Source organism: Schistocerca serialis, chromosome 11 (assembly GCF_023864345.2).
Source record: "Schistocerca serialis cubense isolate TAMUIC-IGC-003099 chromosome 11, iqSchSeri2.2, whole genome shotgun sequence".
NCBI classification, from domain to species: Eukaryota; Metazoa; Arthropoda; class Insecta; order Orthoptera; family Acrididae; genus Schistocerca; species Schistocerca serialis.
In genome coordinates, this window is record NC_064648.1 from 41,387,719 (window position 1) to 41,412,066 (window position 24,348).

Below are 24,348 nucleotides of genomic sequence, written 5' to 3' on the forward strand. Positions count from 1 at the left end.
GGATTTGGGGAATTATGGTGAGGCAAGGTTAGAGGTTAAGAAATTGTGGAGAATTAACAGAGGGTGATTCAGGGGCATTGTAGATGGACCACAGTTGGATGGAGGAGTGAACTGAGTCGAACAGGTTTCAACATTGGTCTTTGATTGTTTCTCACTGGCAGGGCTAGTGGCGAAAAAGTGTTTCTGCTGTAGGAACCAGGAGAAGGAAAGAAGATTGTAGAGGTGGTGACAGCGAAACTATTGCCCTCAAGGAACCAGAACAACATGCACAACGCACCTGAAAAAGCTCCCCAGCCTCCTCATTTCATACTACCTAAAGCCTTAGCCTGGCAGAAGTATAAGTCCTTTCCAAAGGCCTCACCTTTCGCCTTACTCCCAAAAACAATCATGCAGGTCTTTTAAAGTCCTTCTCTCCTTTTCCCAATTGCTACAATGGAAACACTTTCTAGCTTCCAACCCTACCAATCAGACTCAACCAAAGACCAATGCTGAACTCTGCCTGACTCAGTTCACTCTTCCATCCAACTGTCATCCACCACAACTTCCCCCAAATACCACCTGTTGACTTTCCACAATTTCCTAACCTCAAACCTTGCCTCACAATCATTCCCTAAATCCCTAAACATGCAAAGGGAGCTTACATATGCTGAAAGATCTGCAATCCACCACCTAAAAGCTTATTCCAATGTTATAATCCTACCTGCTGACAAAGGCTCCATCACTGTTGGTTTGAATCGCAAGGATTACCTGGCAGAAGAACTACGCCAGTGTTAGATTCACCCACCTACAATCCATGCCACTGTGACCTCATTCCAGAAATCCAGTAGGATCTCCCAGCTCTCCTCAAATCCTTAGGCCCATCCCAGAACCTCTCGCGGGAGTCCATCTCTCTCCTCATCCCTATGACTCCCCACTCTCTGACCTACATGTCCTAAGTACATAAACCCAACCACTCAGGACACCCCATAGTAGCCGCTTACTAAGAGAATCTCTGCACTCATAGACTAACGCCTTAAGCCTATTACCCGCAACTTACCCTCCTATATAAAACTCTCCACAGTTCCTGTTCCTTTAGCACACACAGCCCTGTTCGGCACTATTGTTGCCATCTCCCTTTCCACTAAAATCCCTAATGCCCACGGCATTACTGCTATTGAACACTACCTCTCACAATGCCTGACAGATTCCAAACCCCAACTACCTCCTTCCTAGTTGCCACAACCATCTATATTTTTACCCACAATTACTTCACCTTTGGAGGTGTTACTTAAAAACAAATCTGGGGTATCGCTATGGCACCTATATGGTGCCATTCTATGCCAAACTGGTCATGGGCCACCTACAGAAATTCTTCCTAAACACCCAGAACCCCAAACCCCTCATCTGCTTCAGATTCATTGACAACATCTTCATGATCTGGATCAAGGGTGAGGACACACTATCCACATACCTCCAGAATCTCAACACCTTCTCTGCCATCAGCTTCATCTGGTCCCACTCAACCCGTCAAGCCACCTTCTTTGATGTTGACCACCAACTCAAAGTACCTCTGTCCATATGAAACCTACCAACCAGCAGTGACACATCCATTCCAACAGCTGCCACCCATTCCATACCAAGAAGTTCCTCTCATACAGGCTAGCCACCCATGGTGTCACATCTGTAGTGACACGCGGTCCATCTTGAAATATACTGAGGGTCTCATTGAGGCCGTTACAAATCGTAATTACCCTCCCAACCTTGTATAAAAACAGATCATCTGTGCCTTATCTTTCCAGTCACCAACACCTCCGAAAGTCCCATTGTCCAGCCACAGAGGAGCATTCCCATCACGACTCGGTACTGCCAAGGACTGGTGCAACTGAAATACATTTTCTGCCAGGGTTTCAATTACCTTTTGTTGCACCCTGAAATGAGAGATATCCTAACCACTTTCCTTTTCACACTTCCCACTGTGGTAGCCCACCGCCCACTGAACCTACACAATATCCTCATACATCCCTACACAATCCCTGCTCCCAATCCCTTGCCTCATGGCTCATATCCCTGTAATATACCAAGATGCAAGACCTGTCCCATATGTACTCCTACCATCACCTACTTCAGTCCAGTCACAAATCACCTATCCCATCAAAGGCAGGGCTACCTGTGAAATCAATGAGGTGATCTACAAGCTAAGCTGCAGTCACTGTGCTGCATTGTATGTGGGCAGACAACCAACTAGCTGTTTGTCCACATGAAATGGCCATCAACAAACTGTGGTCAAGGAACAGTTGGACCACCCTATTGCTCAGTACACTGCCCAACATGATGTCCTTTGTTTCAGTGACTGCTGCACAGCCTGTGCCATCTGGATCTTTCCCACCAACATACCCTATGTTCCCGTAATCCTCGCGGCATCAACCTTCGTCAGTCATTATCCTTACCCATCTAGTTCCATCCTTGTTCCCATTCCAGCACTACACAGCCCTCTATTCCACCAAATCACCCAGTCTTTGTATTTCCCTTCTTTTCCGCTACTGCCCCCTCTCACCCCCACCCTCTGTCTAACTTCACAACTGAACCTAGCCACCCCTAATCTCCACCTTGACCCTCCACGTTCCCAGCAGCACTTTACCATCCCCCACCACATACCCTGCAACCCCCCCCTTCTGCCCACCCCAGCCTCCCCCTTACCCTCACCCAGTTGTCTCTCCCATAATGCACTGCTGCTCAGTCTGGCTCCAACTGCCAGAGACTGTGGTCCTGTGTGTGTGAATTGTGTGTGTGTGTGTGTGTGTGTGTGTGTGTGTGTGTGTGTGTGTGTGTGTGTGTTGTCTATTTTTGACAGGGGCCTTGTTGGCTGATAGCTAACTTTCAGATAGTCTTTTTGTCGTGCCTTTCTGTGAATCAGCATCTCCACTATATGGTGAGTAGCACCTATCTCTTTCATAATATTGTTACATTCCATCCTACATTTTCCAGTGCAAGGTTTATGTTCTGTTATTTTGTATGAAAGACGTCTGCAACAGCTTATCTGTCAATATAAGCTGTAAGTTATTAAAAAATATATGAAATGTGACATTTTCCATTCAGTTTAGATGCCTGATGGTTCTGTGTGTATGAAGCCCAGGATTCTTGCACTTCTGCTCATTTTCCTATTTGCATGTTACACAGGATTGTACAAAGCACTGTAAGAAGAGGTGCTGTGTGTGGCAGTAATGAGTAACCTCAACAATTCTTCTTCTTCTTTTACATACTTGAATTCTGCCCATCAGCTACAATTTTGACAGTGTATTTCTTTCAGTGTGTTTAAGGCAGATTTTGACATATCATCTTTGAGTATTTCCTTGTGCATTTAGTAATATTTCTTGAGAAGTTTATCATTATGACCATATACTTTACATCACATTACAGGAACAGTAATAATGCTCCAAAATTTTAGTTCACCAGGTAGAATATTTTGCTCTTCAAAAGAAAAGATATTAGCAAGCTCACAACACATGCACAGAAGATAATTTTTCTTGTTAGCTCTGCCAGGGCTATATTTGACAGGTCACTTACTGCTTTCTCTGTGAAGAAATGCTAAATTTGACTTAATCAGGAAGGCAATGCAACAGTGGTTTTCACAGCTGTTGCCCATAACGAAAATAAGTTTAAATTAAGTTTATTGTGTGGTACCTACCCTTGTCATTCCATTAAAACCAACTAATATCCTTGAAGAGTAATATGAGTCCCTGTACTTGGTCTTTGTTAAACACAATCTCTTTAGGAAGTACTGAGGAAAGATTTTATGTCTTATGGTCTCAGGTGATTGCCATTGGAAGATAAAATGTAGGGCAGTTTCGACCCCCACACAAATAGCCTGCACTTAGGGACTTCTTTTTCTATTTACATTGTGTATAGATGTTTCTTGAAGCTCCCATGGGCTGTCATTAAATTCATCATGAGTTTAATCTACCTTCTGTTCAACAGAAATGCTTACTAAATCCCAAATCTGAAAATTTTTGTGTGACCGTCAAATCTATAACTACTACAGCACGTAAACAGAATTAGCCACATTTAATGTAGGTGAGAATTACTGTACCATCCTACATAAGGTATAATTTTCCGACACTTGAAAAATTTTTAGCACAAACTCACAAATCCGAATGAGCCTTTCGTAAGGTGTCTGATGTATTCCCCTGTTATGCATTAATCAGAAGTTGTTGAAGGGAAGAGTCTTTCTCAACTTACTTGGTTTACAAGAACTTGCACTGGACTATATGTGAACTTAAGGCTTTGCTCACACACATGTATTACAGAACATGATTGATATGAAAAAATTTCATAGAAAAGATGGTTACATATGCTGTTAAAGTACTTTTCAGGTGTGATTCTCAACAGCCTGCAAATAATGTAATATAACCAGAGCAAAATAATACAACAATACTGGAAAATTAGTAACCAAAAATCAATGTTTATTTCACTGTAATGCATCTTTTACATTTTACAGTGAGGCAATGACATATTTTTCTCCACATGAAATATATATCTGATATTAATACTTACAATATTCTCAGTTTCTTCTGCTTCCAAATTTAGCTCCGGATCTTCCTTTATATGAGTGGGTACTGGTAGTACAAATGGAACTTCAACATGCTGAAAGCAAAAATCAAATACAATCTGTCGATTAGAACTGCTGAAACACATCTATAATGTAACATAACTCAATATTTTATTATACACCATCACGCTTTTCAGTGATTGTCATCTCTCATGCTACTTGGTTGGTTTAATGGCCAAGGGACCAGACAATGAGGTCGTCAGTCCCTCAGACCTGGAACAGTAAAACCAACAAAACTACATGCCAAAGAAGGGCCTAATGCACAAAACCTAAGGAAAGAAAATGCTAAGGTCCACTTACGGTCAACAAAGCCAAGATAAATGAAGAAGAAAGAAGAAAAGGGGGGAAGTAAGAAAGGTGTGTGAGGTGCCCCATCCAAGAAGAATCTGGAGGCCCCCAAAGGTAGAAAGTGGAATGGGGGACATAACTGCTGTCATTTACAAGAGGCACCCTACTGAACAATACCCAGAAAAGACTAGCAATACAGGCAGGGCAAGAGAAGCACAGAAAAACAGAAGACGAATACCAAGTAAAAGAACGCAAGGAGGGGGTAGAAGAGCAAAAGGGTGGGTAGGGGGAGGGCTGATGTGCACCAGAAAGGCCAGGCAGCTGCTGTCCATTCAGGTAAAAAAAAAAGCAACAGGGCATCCTGCTAAGCCCTCAATGAGGTGACAGCTAAGGTGCCGTCTGTGTGTGTGTGTGTGTGTGTGTGTGTGTGTGTGTGTGTGTGTGTGTGTGTGTGTGTGAGAGAGAGAGAGAGAGAGAGAGAGAGAGAGAGAGAGAGAGAGAGAGTGGTAAAAAGCTCATTTACAAATAAACCATAAAACCATGTCAGCCACAGAGACATCGTCTGCTAATACAGGGTTAGTAAATCAGGAAGAGCCTGCAACAGGGCAACCAGGTTAGGACAGTGCAGCAAAATGCTGACAACTATTATACAAGCACCACAACAAGAGTGGAATGGATCCTTGTGCCAGAGGAGATGACAGTCAGCCAAGTATGGCTGATGCGGAGCCAGCAAAAGACAATAGAGTCCATGCAAGAAGCCCACATGGAGGACCTCCACAAATTTGTTGTCTCCTTTATCAGATGTAGTTCAGCAAATTTGGAGCATGCCATTCAATTTTTCAAATCTTAGAACTTTTCTGCATAATACTGATCAAAGGGTAAACTTTGGAATACCAGTCTCAAGAGGCAGTTTGCTGGTAGCCAGTTTGCCCAGCATGTCATTGATTTCATTCCCCGGAATACCAATGTGGCCCACGGGCTGGACAAACACCACCGACCATGCTCATTGTTCAAGGGCAGAAAAGAAATTCTGGTTAGTCAGGTCCAAGGGTTGGCGAGGGTAACACTGGTCAGAGATTACAATCTGCTCAAAGAGTCGCTATAGAAGAGGAAGGACTCACCAGTGCAGGTACAGATATGCTCAAGAGCACAAGAGATGACTACCAACTCTGCATCTGGCAAAGAGTGGAGTTCATTACATCCCCACATGGACATAAGTGGCCGGCTACCAATCGAGCCATAAGTATAGACTACTTGAGAATCCTGAAACACATCAAGAGTGGATAAAAGCCAGAGGCAGGGGACCTCAGGATGAGCTGAGTCTTTCGGACCTTGTAATAGGTCAAAACAGAGCTGCGGATGGGGGGTGCACCACAGAGATGTACGTGAGTGGGCCTGGAGAAGAGGTTGAAGAGGGGAAAGCTGGAGTTCAGAAAAAAGGGATCAGATGCAGATGACAATCATAACTGCAGACCTGTGCCGCCATTCCAGGACGTGGATCTCTATATCTGGAAAGAGGAGACAGTCATTTGGGTGATCCAAAGAGAAGCAGAAGCTTAATGCATAAGTGATCAATGGCTGCTGGTGTAGAACACACTATAGTAGAACCCCTGCCTCTGCTAGGAGGCTGGTCATGGGGCTAGTCCAAAATGCACCAGTTGCCAGTCATATCTCATAATGGTGTATTGTGTCCAGCATCTGTAACACTGAATGTGATGCCAGGCTGTATACAAGACCCTAATAATATAGATAGGACTGAACCAATACTGTGTAAAGCTGTACCAGAGTAGAGTGGTCTATACCCCAGTTAGTGTTGCTGAGGCAATGCACAGCACTAGAGTTGTGACCAACATGTCCACTTTAGTTGATGAAAATGGAGAAGCCACATCAACCAGGCATCAAAGACCAGTCTCAAGGAATGATGAGACTCCACCATATTGAGAGATGACAATCAATGTACAGACTCAGATTGGGGAACGCTGTATGACAACAAAAGAAATGAGTACCGCAGGTCTTGGTGGCCGAAAAAGTGAAACCACGAGTGAGAGCCCAAGATTGTGCTCAGTGTAGCTGCCTGCAGTCTGCATTCAGCAATTGCCATCACAGACGAATAAAAAAATCATCAGTATACAAATAGGATGACACCACAGGCCACCAGACCATCGATAGCCACTAAAATGAGAGGGACAATGAAAACAGAACCCCGTAGAACCAGATTCTCCTGCAGATTGGAGGTGCTACAGATGGTGCCCACTTGTCCTGGAAAGTGTGACATGGAAGAAAGTGCGAATAAAAATCGGGAGCAGACCACAGAGGCCCCGCTCATGTAAGGTGGCAAGGACGTGTTGGCACCATCATAAGCCTTATGTAGATCGAAGAAGACTGCAACAAGCTGTTGGCAGCCTGCACAAGCTGTTTGGTTAGCAGACTCCAGATGGACTGAATTATCTGCAGCAGAGCGGCCTCAGTGGAAAGCACCCTGGGTCGAAGACAAAAGTCCTGGGATTCAAGGATCCAATACAGCCTTCGACTCACTATAAGTTCATATAATTTGAAGAGGACATTGGTTAAACTGATAGGACAATAATTATTCATCTGAAGAGGTGGTCTGCCAAATTTCAAAACTGGAATAACAACACTCACTCCAGAGACAGACAGAAAGGGCAAGTATATGCGGTTAGCTATACACCAGTAAGTGTTGAAGCATTTGGTTGTGCACTGGGTTCGGTCCAGGAACTATGTCAGGGCACAGAGCAAAGTTGCTGGCAAATTCTCACTTGCTACATGAGACATTATAAGGCTCTGGAGGGGTATTAAAGTTAAAGGGAGTCATTCCAAATGGTGTTTGAGAAGACAGAATGCAGGTGAACAGTGGACCAACACTGCCGCCTGGGCGAAATGCCAAGCAAAATGCTCAGTGGTAGAGTACGTACTGGCAAGGAAATCATTCAGAGAAATTCCCCAGAGGATAGGACAATAGGAGGATAGTGGCCAAAATGCTTCCACTTGGGAAGGCATCCAGGCAAGTAATGCTGAAGAAGAGGTAAGATGATCAGAAAATCATTGCAGTTTTACAAACCACTAAGAACTCCCCACTGAATGGAGTGGAGGATCCAGGCTATAAATGGAAAGATCAATGCTTGAAGAAATGTGTGCTGCACTAACGTGTATGAGGGTTCCATGGTCGATAAGGCACAGAGCAGGCCCTGACAGTATGTCTAAAACAATCCTGGCCTGGCCAGTGGCTGCAGTAACCCCCTCCTCCCCTGTCCCAACACCATGCCCCCCCCCCCCCTCACAGACGGTTATGAGCATTGAAACTCCAAGGGAAAAGGAAGGGGAAGGAGCTTTCAAAGGAAGGAAAGAGGAGCAGAAAACATAGGAGGCCAGTCTGAGGGGAGGTTGCATAGCGTTACTATGGAATCTAAATGGATTCAAACGACCATCACTTCCAGTGCAGTACGAAGAGGAACCTAGGATCTAACAATGTCCATTTGTATCAACATACACACATGACCCAATGCTCACAAAGGGCTGACTTGGCTCTGGTGAGCTTAGAAGCCATGAAGAGTCAGACTATAAGTGCCCACAGAACAAGATTCCTGAAATACAAGACAAGCTATGGAGTAGAGAGAAAAAAAGAGACTGCAGTTACAGAAAGTGGAGATAGTAACCACTGGAGGAAAATCGTTTAATCGGCCAGATGGATGTTGAACGGGCCAGTCAGTGTTCCTACCCGGCACGCATGGAGTGACTCATGAATGTACGATCAGACACTGATTAAAAGGGAGGGAGTGAGACCGCCCCCCCCCCCCCCCCCTAGGATGTCTGGGAGGAGTAGCCTTGTCCTGAGCGCCAGGATGGGGTGTTCCTTGAGGAAGCCACATCCCTGGTAGTTCTTCCCAAGATGGGTCATACTATGGAAAAAGAATTTACAAAGAGAGGTAAAACCCCATGGGGGACCAGAAAAAGCCTAAAAAGCAGGTGAGTGGAAAAACAAGACCAAAAAAGAATAGTGAAACCAAGGGAATAACTGGGTTGTCATGAAGGGAAACACCAAGAGAGAAATGGGGCAGGAAGGGTAGAAGCTAGGATGGAAGGAGTGGATATGGGGAAGGGAATGCAGCCTGGGAAAGAAGAAAGGGTGCAATAGCTCAGGACCCCATGCATGCCACACACATAACAACAAAACAGCTCTGGGCTTCCTGGTGAGTTTCATCTCTCAGGCACAAAGGAATTTAGTAAAGCTAATTTGCTGGCCACATATTCCATTAACACATATCCGCACAAAGTCATCCATGTGCTACAGTTTCTCTGCTGACAATCTTAGTTTGTACACGTGTCTTTGTTGAGAATCTTAGTTCTATCTTCTCTTTAGTGCATTTTATGGCATTTACTGACCTTTAACTTCATGTGCTGACCTGACAATCTGCCTCCCATATGGGGCTGTCGATACAATTGCCTTCCTTTAAGCCCTTGAGTGGTCTGTTTTGGCATTGAGTAATGGCCATTGTCATGGTATTACCTGCTACTTAGCCACCACTGCCATGGGGATTTAGCGCAAGCTGCTATCTGCTCCTGCACATGTAATTATTTATGTGCCTCACAGTGCTTTTTTTGCAGTGTAGCATAACCTGACACATTTTGGCAGACATTTCTCAAACCTAGTGATCATAATTTGGCATCAATTCGAGGCATTTGGCAGCACCTATATGTATTATGAAAATAAGCAGATTGCTATAGAATTATTTTGAGTCCCAGAAAGGATTTTATTGGAGGAGCTAATACATAAGCATTGTTCTTTTACATTTATTTATAAATCATTATTCATAGAGTACATTCAAAACAAGGTACTGCACACAGTCCAACACTGAAATCTTTACAATAAACAAGTTTCTCCTCTTATTTTCTTTCCATTAATGTCTGGTTTTCTGCATCACTCTTGGCAGTACTACATAATAGAGAATAATAGGGGTGTTGCTTACAACGTGGTGACACATGCCTAGATAACAGGTCATGTGCAGTCTTCAAATGCAGATGATATAGGTCACAGCAGTTATATGATGGGTCTGCTCACAAAATGTGTAGCAAAGCCTCATAGGACATGACACTAAGTAGTGATATCTGAAGAATAAACTGAGTTCTAAATTGTTTAAAACTATTTTTACCTCTGTTGGGCTTAAGTGAAATGATAGACAGTGGCTAATGGTACAGAGAACAGTGGCTTTGAATTTGTAAGAAATGCAATTAACTACTTGGAGCCAGAAGAAAGTAAAGGAAATTTTGAAAACATTCATATTAGTGAAAACAATAATGTATATTTGGCCACAACAATTCTGGTGATGCAACCCAAAGCTGCACACGGAGACATATTTGATTTCCTTTGAAGTTTAAATACAAAAAAATCTATTGAGGAAATAATTCCCTACATGAGGCACACAGGATAAATTAACACATACAAAAATGAACTTTTTTATTTAATTTCAAAATATCATCACATGCTGAATGCTGCATAATGATAGAGAAACTCAAGACAGACTGGGCCAATAAGCGAATCACTGATGCATGCTAGCCTGACCTCCACAGTCAAACTAAACAAGTTTCAGATCAGACTCATTCTACAACCATAATTACACATAATGAGTCAGCACTTGCAGTTAACAATATTCACCATGATACGGATTATGATGTATGAGGTAACTTCACGCAACAGAGAGAAGTGATTACTGAAGATGAGTTAATGTGCATTATTGACATTAATGACTTCCCTATTAATACTGATGGGCTTCTGGATTGCAGTAGCCAGGTCTGTCCACAGTTAAATAAAATGGATCTAGAGGTATGTGAGGTTGCACAGATGCCACATTTTCATGTGAGTAGTATACATATTGTAGCACCACCACTATTTTTTACTGCTACTGAGTGCAATAGCAACACCATCATGGTTGTTGCTGAGGGCCATGGGAGCTCACAGCAGACTGAACACCATTATGTCACATGCAGTGATGCCACCAGTCAATCTCCACATGGTGAGCTGAGCCAGGGGCAGCAGCACAGGAATGACCACAGCAAAAATGCAGAGTGGCAGCAGTAGCAGACTAGTTACTACACATCCATACTACACTCATGCTCATTAATTAAGGATAATTGCAGATTGTGGTGCCACATAATGTGGCACTACACAAAACTGGCACTAATAGCATAGGCACATAGGGAACACACACTACACAAATCTGTATGTCCTAGGTATTGGTGATAAGTTAAGAAAACCGTCCCAAGACACATGTGTTACAAAACGCCACTTTCCCATGCATGTACCCCAACATCAATATGGGATACAATCACCATGCACACATACACAGGCTGCACAGCAGGTTGGCATACCCTGGATCAGGTGGTCGAGCAGCTGCTGGGGTATAGCCTCCCATTCTTGCACCAGTGCCTGTCGGAGCTCCTGAAGTGTCGTAGGGGTTTGAAGATGTGCAGTGATACGTCGACTGAGAACATCCCAGAGATGCTCGATGGGGTTTAGATCCGGAGAACAGGCAGGCCACTCCATTCGCCTGAATTTTCTCTTTCAAGGTACTGCTCCATGATGGCAGCTCAGTGGAGCCGCGCACTATCATCCATCAGGATGATGGTGGGACCCACTGTACCCCTGAAAAGGCAGACATACTGGTGCAAAATGACGTCCCGATACACCTGACCTGTAACAGCTCCCCTGTCAAAGACATGCAGGGGTGTACGTGAACCAGTCGTAATCCCATCCCACACCATCAACCCACAACCTCCATACAGATCACTTTCAATGACATTAAGTGGTTGGTATCTGGTTCCTGCTTCATGCTGATGAAAACCCAGCGAGAATCACTGTTCAGACTATACCTGGACTCGGCCGGTAACATAAGCTGGGAACACTGTTCCAATGACCATGCACTGTGTTCTTGACACCAGGCTTTACAGGCTCTCCTGTGACCAGGGATCAGTGGAATGTACCTTGCAGGTTTCCGGGCAAATAAACCATGTCTGTTGCGTCGTCTGTACACTGTGTGTTTGGAGACAACTGTTCTAATGGCTGCAGTAAGGTTCCCAGTGGTTGCGGTAAGGTCCTGAACAAGGCTACCTGCAGTAGTCCGTGGCCATCTGCAGGCACTGATGGTGAGATATCGGCCTTCTTGTGGTGTTGTACACTATGGATGTCCCGTACTGTAGAGCCTGGACACATTTCCTGTCTGATGGAATTCTCGCCATAATCTTGAGATCACACTTTTCGGCACACGGAGGGTCCCTGCTACGACCTGCTGTGTTTGACCTGCCTCCAGTTGCCCTAGTATTCTACCCCTCATAACGTTATCAGTATGTGTTCTTTGAGCCATTTTCAACACAGTCACCATTAGCACGTCTGAAAGTGTCTGCACACTTACGCGCTGCACCGTACTCTGACATGCACCAATACACCTTTGTGTATGTGGACTGCTGTCAGCACCACCGTGCGATGACCGCAGGTCAAATGCACTGCATGGTCATACCCCGAGGTGATTTAAACCTGCAAACCGCCCACCAGGGCATTGTTTCACCATTGTATCAGCATTATACTTAATTTATGAGCATGAGTGTATTTGGTTGGAAGCCGTGCTTTTACAAAACAAGTAGTGAGGACACTTACGAAGCCTTATAAGACAAATAATGAAATTAGAAAGTTCTACAATTATTTCAATAGATAATTTCATATAAGTAAAACTGTGTAGCCAAACTGTTTACATCTGGAATACATTAACTGTGGGAAATCATATGGAATGCAGCATATTGAAGATGAAATGAAATGATCGTATGGCATTGTTGGCCAGGAGGCCCCTTGCGGGGAAGTTCGGCCGCCGTATTGCAAGTCCTTTTTAGTTGACGCCACTTCAGCGACTTGCAAGTCAGTGATGATGAAATGATGATGAACACACAACACCCAGTCATCACGAGGTAGAGAAAATCCCTGACCCCACCGGGAATCGAACCCCGGAACCCGTGCGCAGGAAGCAAGAACGCTACCGCAAGACCACGAGCTGCGGACATATTGAACATGTGAGGGTATATCACAAAAGTGAATGACTTAATTCTGACAGTGTGATGCATAATTTTACTGAGTTATAAACAGTCTATGGAACTTTGAATTGTAGTATTAATATGTGTATGTTAGCTACACTGTCCTCAAACAGCAGTTATGCCAGTGTTGCAAGTCATAGTTATGTGAAGAAAAAGTTTAGGGTTATGCGACATCTTTGACAGTAAGAAGCTGCAGTGAACGAGACACCAAGAATAAATTTTTATGTGTAACTATGTGGCCTATGTGGTTTTACAGTGAGGAGACAGGGAGACAATAATGTACATGCATTCCAACACATAGTATTCTGTCAGAGTAACTAATGTCATCTAGTTTCATGTTGTCGCATGTGATCAGCAGGGAGCAGCACCTGCTGTTATGGAAGGCATTATGTCATACTATAATGTAGTGTGGTGGAACAGCAATTCTCGTCAATCCGCCACCACAGCTGAGTAGGGCAATGTCTGGTTGTATTCCTGCCTGGCCATCAGTGTGTTTGTTTACAGCCCTCCACCTGCCCCCTACTTCAGTGCACCACAATGTATTGTGTGTATGGCATGTACAGTTACAACATATCATTGCCATAATCTACATTATGAGTAGCTACAACATATCATTGCCATATTCTACATTATGAATAAGATGATTCCAGTGAACATGTATGAAACCAGCAAACTGTGCAGGATATTATGTGCATAAAGCACATAATTATGGCCTTCAAAGTGCTTCACAAGGATGTGTTTACCAGTGCTACACATTTATAAGGATATGTCATCAATGAACACATCACAAAATATATTTAATATACATTTCTCATTTTTCCTTATTCCATTTTGTTCTCTTGGCTTAGGACATATCTTAACAATGTACCAAGTTCAAATTTTAAATTTCTTTGAATTGTTTGTTGACAAGCTCTTTCTATGATCTTATGCATATGCCTTCGCATAACGTTTAACAGAAAACATATTTCAATTTTAGTTACACAATAACTTTTTCGAATTTGCAGTTTTATAAGCTGCTTGTGTATAAATTTATGACACACTATTCACATTTAACAGTAGAATAAGGATAAGCCTTTAGCATCATCATGAATGTATTAAAGATAAGGTGTAAATATTCAAACATCGCTTTTGTTCACACTTTCCTATTTTGACGACTGTATTTACTATGAGGGACTATGGTCAGAAATTATTGCTGTTATATGATGTTATGAATATGCTTTGATTTTATGGTTTTGAGACATTATGGTCAGATAATGTACTGTTATAGGATATCAGGAATATACTTTTTTTTCTTTTTTACACTCATTTTTGGATACACTAATTATTTAAAATACTTTTTTATTTTGCCTTACTTCATACCCTTCTGGCAATAATGGTTGAAGACATACATATTACATTGCATTAGGTCCTTGTTGCACAAAATGGTTAGATGCACACAAATGAGAAAATGTAACACATTCTTGCTAATTGTTTATTTATTACGAATATCACTTTTCCATGCTGTATTATATGTGCTGTGCAGATTTACTGATGTTTTTGGGAAGTTGTTTTCACCATTTTTACATTTTCTTGCCATTCTGACACTGTGACAGGTTTATTTTGTTGGTTGTATTTACATAATTTTGTTACGTTTTGTGATGTTTTGACTACACTTGGGTCTTTATCTAATGATTTCTTTTTATATCAGTAATTTCATTTTCATTCATGTACACATGAAAAGATCTATTTTCCATTTCTGGGGATATGTGGGACATAAAGGTATACTTCAGATGTTCCACCAAGTATCAATTTGTTGAATGATGTACCTGTGAGTGTTTTCTACTGCATTAGTGTGAGAGTCCATTTCTCATTGTTTACCACCACAACAACAGGCCAGGAATTTGGTATGAATCTGCACAATGTGAGTGTGCATAATATGTGGGAGAGCGAGAGGCTGCACGGAGTCATCAGGTATGTGCTTGTTCAATTTGTTTTGTATTTTGTGAGTATAGTAGTGGCACATGGTTATGAGATGCATAACTGTCATGACATATGCTGTGCAGAACAGGTAAATAAATTTAGTCTTTTTTCTACATTTGTTCAGTTGTGTGTTCACCTGCATCCTACAAAATAAAGTTTGTGAATCTGCTCCATAACAGAGCTCAAGCATATAATGCATATGAACATTCTCTACTTTCACTCTTTCAGACTCCTCATGTGGCACAATGAACCTTTTTCTCTAGGGTGTTATCCCTTCCCTAAAAATTTCTTTTCCTTTCACTACCCCGACCACAGCTGCCCACATCGGCCTATTTCTCATTTACTTTTTTGCCCACTTCTTCCTTCGCTTTCAATCAAATTTCTGACACTGAACTGTCAGCTTACCCCTGGAGTTCTTGTTTCATGACTAAAGCTTTCCCATCTTTGATAACACATTTCCTGGTACATGCCATCAAGACCTAGGAAGTCACTTGTATCAACATGCATTCCCCAAACATTTTATATTAATGATACTCTTGTGCATTGTATCCGCTAGTATATTTTACTACATTGTTTGTAGAGCCATTCGTATTGGCTTGTTAGTTGGTGTGTTGGTGGTCTAGGGGTTAAACTGTGAAGTCACTAGTGACTTGGACAACAGGTAGTTCATCTGGAGTTAGTGATATCTGCCAGAAATGTGACTGTATGTTGAAAGTACCTAGGAGGGGTAAAACTGGAGCACTGAAGGCAATTTTGTCACCACAGCTAAGAAATAGTTTACGGAGAAGTAAAAGTATATGGATCAGGTCCAATGTAGGTCAGAGCAGATAAATGGTCTCTCATGGCTCATCCTGGTGAGAGAAACACCACCTGCTCTGACACCCTGCCAATCTCATTAAGAGTAAAAATATAAGGTGTACAACTTTGCTTCCACTGTTTGTGGATAGGTGGCGACAACAGTATGTAGGGGTCAAAAGAAACAGATCGCAGATGTCAGGCAGTTAACTTGGACCTCAGTCAACATAACCTCATTCAAACATTAGTCGATTTGTGTCTGAATCATAAAGTTGTTCTTGATTGAAAATGTCAGTTTACACGCCAAATTCTTGTTATTTGTGGGAGATGTTACTGTTTTGTTTCAATATGAAGAAAACAGCAGCTGAGTCTCATCGAATGCTCTCAAGTAAGTATGGTAAGGATGCTATTAGTGAAAAAATGTGTCCTTGGTAGTTTCAACGTTTGAAAAATGGCGATTTTATCACAGTAGACCAGCATAGTAGTGAAAGACAGAATGTTTCTGACGATACAAATCTGGAGACATTGCTGAATGAAGACTCACATCAAACTCAAGAAGAATTCAAAATGGCTCTGAGCACTATGGGACTTAACATCTATGGTCATCAGTCCCCTCAAGAAAAATTGGCACGATTAATGGGAGTGACACAGCAAGCCATTTCAAAACATCTCAAGGCTACGGGCATGATTCAGAAAGAAGGAGCTTTGGTCCTGTGTGAGCTGAAACCAAGTGACGTTGAATGGCATTTGTATGTTTGTGACCAGTTGCTTCAGAGGCAAAAATGGAAGGGATTCCGGCATTGCATTGTGCTGGAGACGAAAAATGGGTTCATTACAATAACCCAATATGCAAAAAATCATGGGGATATCCCAGCCATGCTTCCACGTCTATGGCCAAATCGAATATTCATGGCTCCAAGATCATGCTCTGCGTCTGGTGGGACCAGCTCAGCGTCGTGTACTATGAGGTGTTAAAACCAAGTGAAACAATCACAGGTGCTTGTTATCAAACCCAACTAATGCGTTTGAGCAGAGCATTAAAAAACAAATGGCCACAATACAGCAAGAGACATGATAAAGTGATTTTGCAGCATGACAGCACGTGATCCCATGTTGCAAAAGAGGTCAAAATGTACTTGGAAACGTCAAAATGGGAAGTCCTACCCCACCCACCATATTCTCCAGACATTGCCCCCCTCTGACTATCACCTGTTTAGATCAATGGCGCATGGCCTGGCTGACCAACACTTCCGATCTCATGAAGAAGTCACAAATTGGATCAATTTGTGGATCGATTCAATACATGAACAATTTTTTCGATGTGGGATTCATACAGTGGCCGAAAGATGGGAGAAAGTAGTGGCCAGCGATGGAAAATATTTTGAATGATACATGTGTAACCAATTTGTTTCATTAAAGCCTCAAATGTTGGGGAAAAGCGGTGGAAGCAAAGTTGTACACCTTGTAGTTACAGAGTAAAAAAGCCTTCTACCTGGGAGATTTGTAACAGTAAAAGTGGCATGGCTACAAAGAGAACACAATAATAAGACGACATGAGAGAAATAATATGGCAGCATGTGGATTCCCCCAGGGTTCTTCATCTGGTTGGAGATGCTCTAATAAAGCCACCTCACTCTTGATCCATTATACTCAAAGCATAAAAGAGGGGAACACACACAATTGTCAACAAATCCTACCACTAAAATGGAAGTAAGGTTGTGGCAGAAAAAGAAGATTATCACATCTAAATGTAACAAACAAAGTGAAAGAGGGATGACGGAGGCAACTGGCAAAGGAGATAGTGTCAAGGATCTCCCAGACCCAGTATGCAGCAGGAGCTGCCCTAACCAACGTGCCCCTGCTTTGAAGGTAATTTTAAAATGTTACATAGGACAATAAAAAACACCTTCAAGGAGAAAACACAAAACTAGTTTAACTGTCTGTAAGTCATCCACTAATATTAAAGGGAAAGAATTTGGAAGACCATGCCTAGTATGGAGAGTAGGAGAAAGAGGCATTTCACGATGATATGAGCTAATGACTGTAAGACTCTGCAATCACAATGTCAGGACAGATTTTGACATAAAATGAAACTATAGGTTAGTCTGGCACGACTGATGCAGAAGTGACATAGAACAGTGGAATTTTTCCAGCAGGAACAGCAGGAGCAGTGTGATGCAGCAGTGGTCTCCAAGTGAGGAAATACATTTTTGAATCCACAAGCTGTGATCATCAAAGCAAATGTCAGTCATGTAACTGCTTCTTAGCAATATGGTCATCCTGTTCATTCCCTGGGATACCCACATGACTTTGGACCACAGGAAAGACAGCTGAGCATGCAGTATGACCAAAACCAGAGTGGTGGTCATGAATAACAGATAGCACAAGGTGACAAGGGTAATATCAATCAATGGCAATGAGACAGCTCATGGTCACTACAGATTAAAACACAATCAAGGGGATCTGTTTAATAAAATGCAGGGCTCTATTAATGGCTATCAGCTCTGACATTAAAATAATAAATGTCTGTAACAACAGATGTTGTTCCTGACCAACATATATAATTGTGTATCCCACCCTACCCATGGTTTTAGAGCTGTCAGTATATACATCTACATAATTACTCTGCTATTCACAATAAAGTGTCTGGCAGAGGGTTCAATGAACCACCTTCAAGCTGTCCCTCTACCTTTCAACTCTCGGACAGCATGCAGGAAAAATGAGCACTTAAATTGTTCTGTGTGAGCCCTGATTTCTCTTATTATATTGTGATCATTATTTCTCCCAATGTAGGTGGGTGCCAACAGAATGTTTTCACAATCATAGGAATAAATTGGTGATCGAAATTTCATGGGAAGATCCTGTCGCAATGAAAAATGCCTTTGTTTTAATGATAGCCACTCCAATTCATGTATCATGTCTGTGGCACTATCTTCCTTACTTCGTGATAATAAAAAACGAGTTGCCCTTTTTTGTACTTTTTTGATGTCATCTGTCAGTCCCATCAGAAATACTCCAGAATAGTGTGGGCAAGCATGGTGTAAGCAGCTCCCTTAGTAGACCTGTTGCATCTTCCAAGTGTTCTGATAATGAATCACGATCTTCAGTTGCCACTACCCACATTATCTATGTGATCGTTCCAATTTAGGGTATTTTTAATTGTAATGCCAAAGTATTTAGTTGAATTTACAGCTTTCAGATTTGTATGACTTATTGTGTAATCGAAATTTAGCGGACTTCTTTTAGTACTCATGTGAATAACTTCACACTTTTCTTTATTCAGCGTCGATTGCCACTTTTCACACCATACAGATACCTTATCTTAATAATTTTGAAATTCATTTCGGTCATCTCATGACTTTACAAGATGGTAAATGACAGCATCATCTGCAAACAATCTAAGATGGCCACTGAGATTGTCTCCTATATCGTTAATATAATCAGGAACAATAGAGGGCCTATAACACTTCCTTGGGGAAGGCCGGATATCATTTCTGTTTTACTCAATGAATTTCCATCTATTAATATGAACTGCGACCTTTCTGACAGGAAATCACGAATCCAGTTGAACAACTGAGGCGATATTCCGTAGACACGAAGTTTGGTTAGAAGACGCTTGTGAGGAACGGTGTCGAAAGCACTCATTACTTCACGAGTATAAAGGGCTAGTTGTGTTTTGCAAGAATGATATTTTCTGAATCTATGCTGACTACATGTCAATAAATCGTTTTCTCCAAGGTACTTCATAATGAGATTTTCACTCTGCAGCAGAGTGTGCACCGATATGAAACTTCCTGGCAGATTAAAACTGTGTGCCGGATTGAGACTTGAACTCGGGACCTTTGCCTTTCAGGGCAAGTGCTCTACCATCTGAGCTACCCAAGCACGACTCACGACCCATTCTCACAACTTCAATTCTGTCAGTACCTTGTCTCCTACCTTCCAAAATTCACAGAAGCTCTACTGTGCAGAAGAGCTTCTGTGAATTTTGGAAGGTAGGAGACGAGGCACTGGCAGAAGAAGTTGTGAGGATGTCGTGAGTCATGCTCGGGTAGCTCAGATGGTAGAGCACTTTCCAGTGAAAGGCAAAGGTCACGAGTTCAAGTCTCGGTCCGGCACACAGTCTTAATCTGCCAGGAAGGTTCATACTTCATAATGTTCGAATACAGTATATGTTCCAAAACCCTACCGCAATTTGACGTTAGTGATATGGGCCTGTAATTCATCAGATTACTCCTACTTCCCTTTCTGAGTATTGGTGTGGCTTGAGCAACTTTCAAGTTTTTAGGTACGGATCTTTCTGTGAGAGAGTGGTTGTATATAATTGCTAAATATGGAGCTATTGTATCAGCATATTATGAGAGGAGCCTGCCTCTTATACAATCTGGACTGGAAGCATTGCTTTTATTGATTTAAGCTGCTTTGTGACATGGAGGATATCTACTTCTATGTTTCTCATCTTGGCAGTTGTTCTTGATTGGAATTCAGGAATATTTACTTTGCCTTCTTTGGTGAAGGAGTTTCGGAAAATCGTGTTTAATAACTCTACTTTAGTGACACTATCATCAGTGACTTCATCGTTGTTATCGCTCACTGAAGGTATTGATTGCATCTTGCCACTGGTGTGCTTCACGTATGACCAGAATCTCTTTGGGTTTTGCGACAGATTTTGAGACATAGTGTCGTTGTGGAAATAACTGAAAGCATCTTGCATTCAAGTATGCGCTATATTTCGAACTACTGCAAAACTTTGCCAGTCTTGGGGATTTTGCATTCTTTTCAATTTGGCATGCTTTTTTTGCTGCTTCTGCAACAGCGATCTGACCCGTTTTGTCTACCATGGGGGGTCAGTACCATCCCTTTATTAATTTACGTGGTATATATCTCTCAATTGCTGTTGATACTATCTCTTTGAAATAATTCCACAACTTTTCTACACTTACATAATCAGATCGGAAGGAGTTCAGGCAGTCTCTTAAAACGTCATTAGGAGCACTTTTATCAGCTTTTCTTAAATAGATATATTTTGCATCGCTTTTTGATGGTTGTAGGATCATGTATTCAGCCTAGCAGCTACTGCCTTGTGGTCACTAATCCCTGTATTCGTCATGATACTCACTATTTGTCCAGGATTATTTGTTGCTAAGAGGTCAAGTATGCTTTCGCAACCATTTGCACTTCAAGTGGGCTCATGAACAAATTGTTCAAAATAATGTTCTGAGACAGCATTCAGTAAAATTTCAGATGTTTTATACCTGCCACCGGCTTTAAATGTATAACTTTTTCAGGATATCGAGCGTAGATTAAATTCACCAGCGATTATAACTGTATGAGTAGGGTTCCTATTTGAAATACAATACTGATCATTTCTACAACTAACTCACTGTGTTTTACCTGCCCCCTTTTAGACAGACTCCCTTTCTGTGGTTCCCTGAGGCCCTCTAACCTAAAAAACTGTCCAGTTCCTTCCACACAGCCCCTGCTACCCGTGTAGCTGCTTCCTGTGTATAGTGGACTCCTGATCTATTCAGCATAACCTGGATACCCACTACCTGATGGCGCACCTGAAAGAATCTGCAGCCTACACGGTCACAGAACTGCCCGAGCCTCTGATTTGGACCTTCCACTCAGCTATGCACCAAAGAACCACAGTCTGTTCTATCGACGATGCTGCAGATGGTGAGCTCTACCTTAATCTCACAAGCAAGACTGGCAATCTTTACCATTTCCACTAGCCATCCAAAACCAGAGAGAATCTCCTCCGATCCAAGGCGACATACATCATTGGTACTGACATAAGCCACCACCTGCAGCTGGCTGCAACCTGTACTCTTCATGGTATCTGAAAGCAGCCTTTCCACATCTAGAATGACCTCCCCCAGTATGCACATGGAGTGCACACTGGCTTCCTTCCCCACCTTGGCAGCCATGTTCCTAAGAGGCTCCATTACACGCCTCACATTGGAGCTACCAACTACCAGCAAACTCACCCTCTGAACGCCCACACTTTGCCGGCTAAGAAGCTTCCTCTGGAACAGGGTGGATGACTGCCTCCAGTTCAGAGACATCGTCAACCACATGTAAAGCCCAAAACCTGTTAATCAAACGAACCGGGGAGGCCTTACCATCAGCCCCTCGGAAAGCTTTTTGCTGCCTGCCAGACTTTGGAATGATCTACCACTTGACCACAGGTGAGGGGTCAACCTCAGTGCAGGCAGTACCTGGGGCAGCCACAGCAGCAGACTGAATAGGAGACATGTGGGAAGTGCTAGACATCTCTCACATCCCTGTGTCCGACTCCCCACATTGTTGCCCTGGCACAAGCCTCAAACTGTGTGACAGAAGCCAATGCCGCCTGAAGCTGCGAGTGAAGGGTCGCCAACTCAGCTCACATCTGTACACAGCAATCACAGCTCCTCTCAGTTACTGCAGTCGCTCCCATTTGAAGTTTGTAAAAATATACAACAAACGAATGGTGTACTCGGCTTATTAGCAGCAGGAATTTGGAGTGCTCTCTCACTAACAGTCCAAACGACACTGGGCTACACTAACCAAAACAAACAAAAGCCTGTTGATCTGATGGTCAATATAAGGGTCGATTGCAACGGCAGTAAATTATGGTACATCTAAATCTACATACATAATCCACAAGCCACTGTACAGCTCATCGCAGAGGGTACCCTTTACCATTATTAATCATTTCCCTTCCCATTCCACTCACAAATAGAGCATACCTTACTTTCTTGGTCCTTACACAAAAGTATATTGGCAGCAGTAGAGTCTTTCTGCAGTCAGGTTCAAATGCCAGTTCTCTAAATTTTCTCAGTAGTGTTCCTCAAAAAGAATGTCATCTTTATAGTAGACAAGTAATACACGAAACTGATCCAAGGAACACTAATATCCATTTATTCATAAACCTCAGAACAATAATGGATATAATCCCCACATCCTACCCACAAGACAAAATAATCACACAGGATGTGTGATATAAGCAATACACAGAACATCTTATGTGGGCAGTACAAACTAAAAGAATATAGTGAGAGTGAATCAAAGCTGCTCTGCATATATATGGGCGTGAGTCACTGGTAGAGGTGCAGCAGAGATTGTGCCATTTGCATGCTTCCAATACTACAAGTGATCCCCAGTGGCTGGCCTGCACTGATAACAGTTGGCGGTTGATTTATGTACACATACGCAGTGACACCACACTTGGCGCACTTGTAGTAGGATATAGCACACCTCTCCTTTACATGAAGAAGGCACCCAGGTGATAGAGGAGACATTGGTGGTGAAATGAAAGACCCATTCATTGGATCCAGAGGGGCAGCAGTTATTGCTGACAGCAGGATGCTGGCCGGCCACGAGAGCATAGGGTCAGAATGCATGGGGACACAGGTGTGTCTGAGGGTGGTGGGCCTGTGTGGCGCCAGATGACAATACCGGGGAGGAGGGTGTCATTATCATTTCTGCTTCATCAAGTGGCTCTGAGCACTATGGGACTCAACTGCTGAGGTCATTAGTCCCCTAGAACTTAGAACTAGTTAAACCTAACTAACCTAAGGACATCACAAACATCCATGCCCGAGGCAGGAGTCGAACCTGCGACCGTAGCGGTCTTGCGGTTCCAGACTGCAGCGCCTTTAACCGCACGGCCACTTCGGCCGGCCTCTGCTTCATCATCAGCAGCCAGTTTCCAGTGCGGAGGAGATGGGGGCTGGACCCACTAGCAACAATGGCTGAGGCAATGATGGCGAGGAGGTTGATGGAGATGGCCCAACTGGAACAGCACTAGTTTTTCTGCCTCAGCATTTGACTGAGGGTGGAATGGCAGAGCCATAACATGACAAAAGTTATGATGGGAACAAAACAATTGAAAGGTGTGAGAAACAAACTGGGGCCCATTTTCAGAAATTAAGGTGCAAGCGAAACCCTCAATACAAAAACCCTCAGAAGCATATGAATTGGGACCTCAGCTGATGTTGACACAACCGAGAGCCAATAGAATTAAAAAAGCGACCTGTAAAGTCCATATGAATGCGCTCCATGCCTGGCATGGAGTGAGCCAGGAGACAGAGAGACCCTGAGAGCTACCTGTTGTCAGGCACACTGCTCACAAGCTGCTACAAAACAAACTTAACCTTGAATCCCTGGCCAACAAGCATGTTTTCTAGCTAACTGTTTGGTGTGCTAAGCTGCCCAATGGCCCTGGTGGAGAAGGTCTAGAATCTCATGCCATAACAAAGTGGGAATGACTACTCAGGGAGAGAGGTCTCCCATGGACAACAGCAAAACACCATCAAAACAGAGGTGATACCATAAGGAAAAATATCTGCACAGGGAGTCCTAAGCCCAACTCGGCGGTTTCCCTGGGTAGCCCTGTTGAACAAACCGAACCACCTTCTGGAGAACTGGGTTGGCAACAATGGCAGCTGCTATGTATGAGATGTTATGTAGAAAACCCTCCACCATGGTATGTGTTTCAATATCAAGGAGGAAGCAAAGCAAATTTTTCACAATCAAAATTGGGATTAGGACCCAGAGGAAGACAGGACAAGGCAACTGCAATGCCATGTTTAGACATACCTCAAAAACTGATTTTGTAATTGTAGCGAGACAAGAACAGC

General features: G+C 42.9%; 1 protein-coding gene across 5 annotated transcripts in view; it reads right to left on the minus strand.

The window, feature by feature from the left end:
* The window catches only part of LOC126427104 (zinc finger protein 708-like), a 171,137-nt gene that overhangs the window by 53,338 nt on the left and 93,451 nt on the right, over positions 1–24,348 (minus strand). For all 5 annotated transcript variants that reach the window (XM_050089316.1, XM_050089317.1, XM_050089315.1 and 2 more), the window contains exon 5: positions 4,531–4,620. In XM_050089316.1, the coding sequence (XP_049945273.1) occupies positions 4,531–4,620 (90 nt within the window). The remainder of the gene's footprint in view (positions 1–4,530; positions 4,621–24,348) is intronic.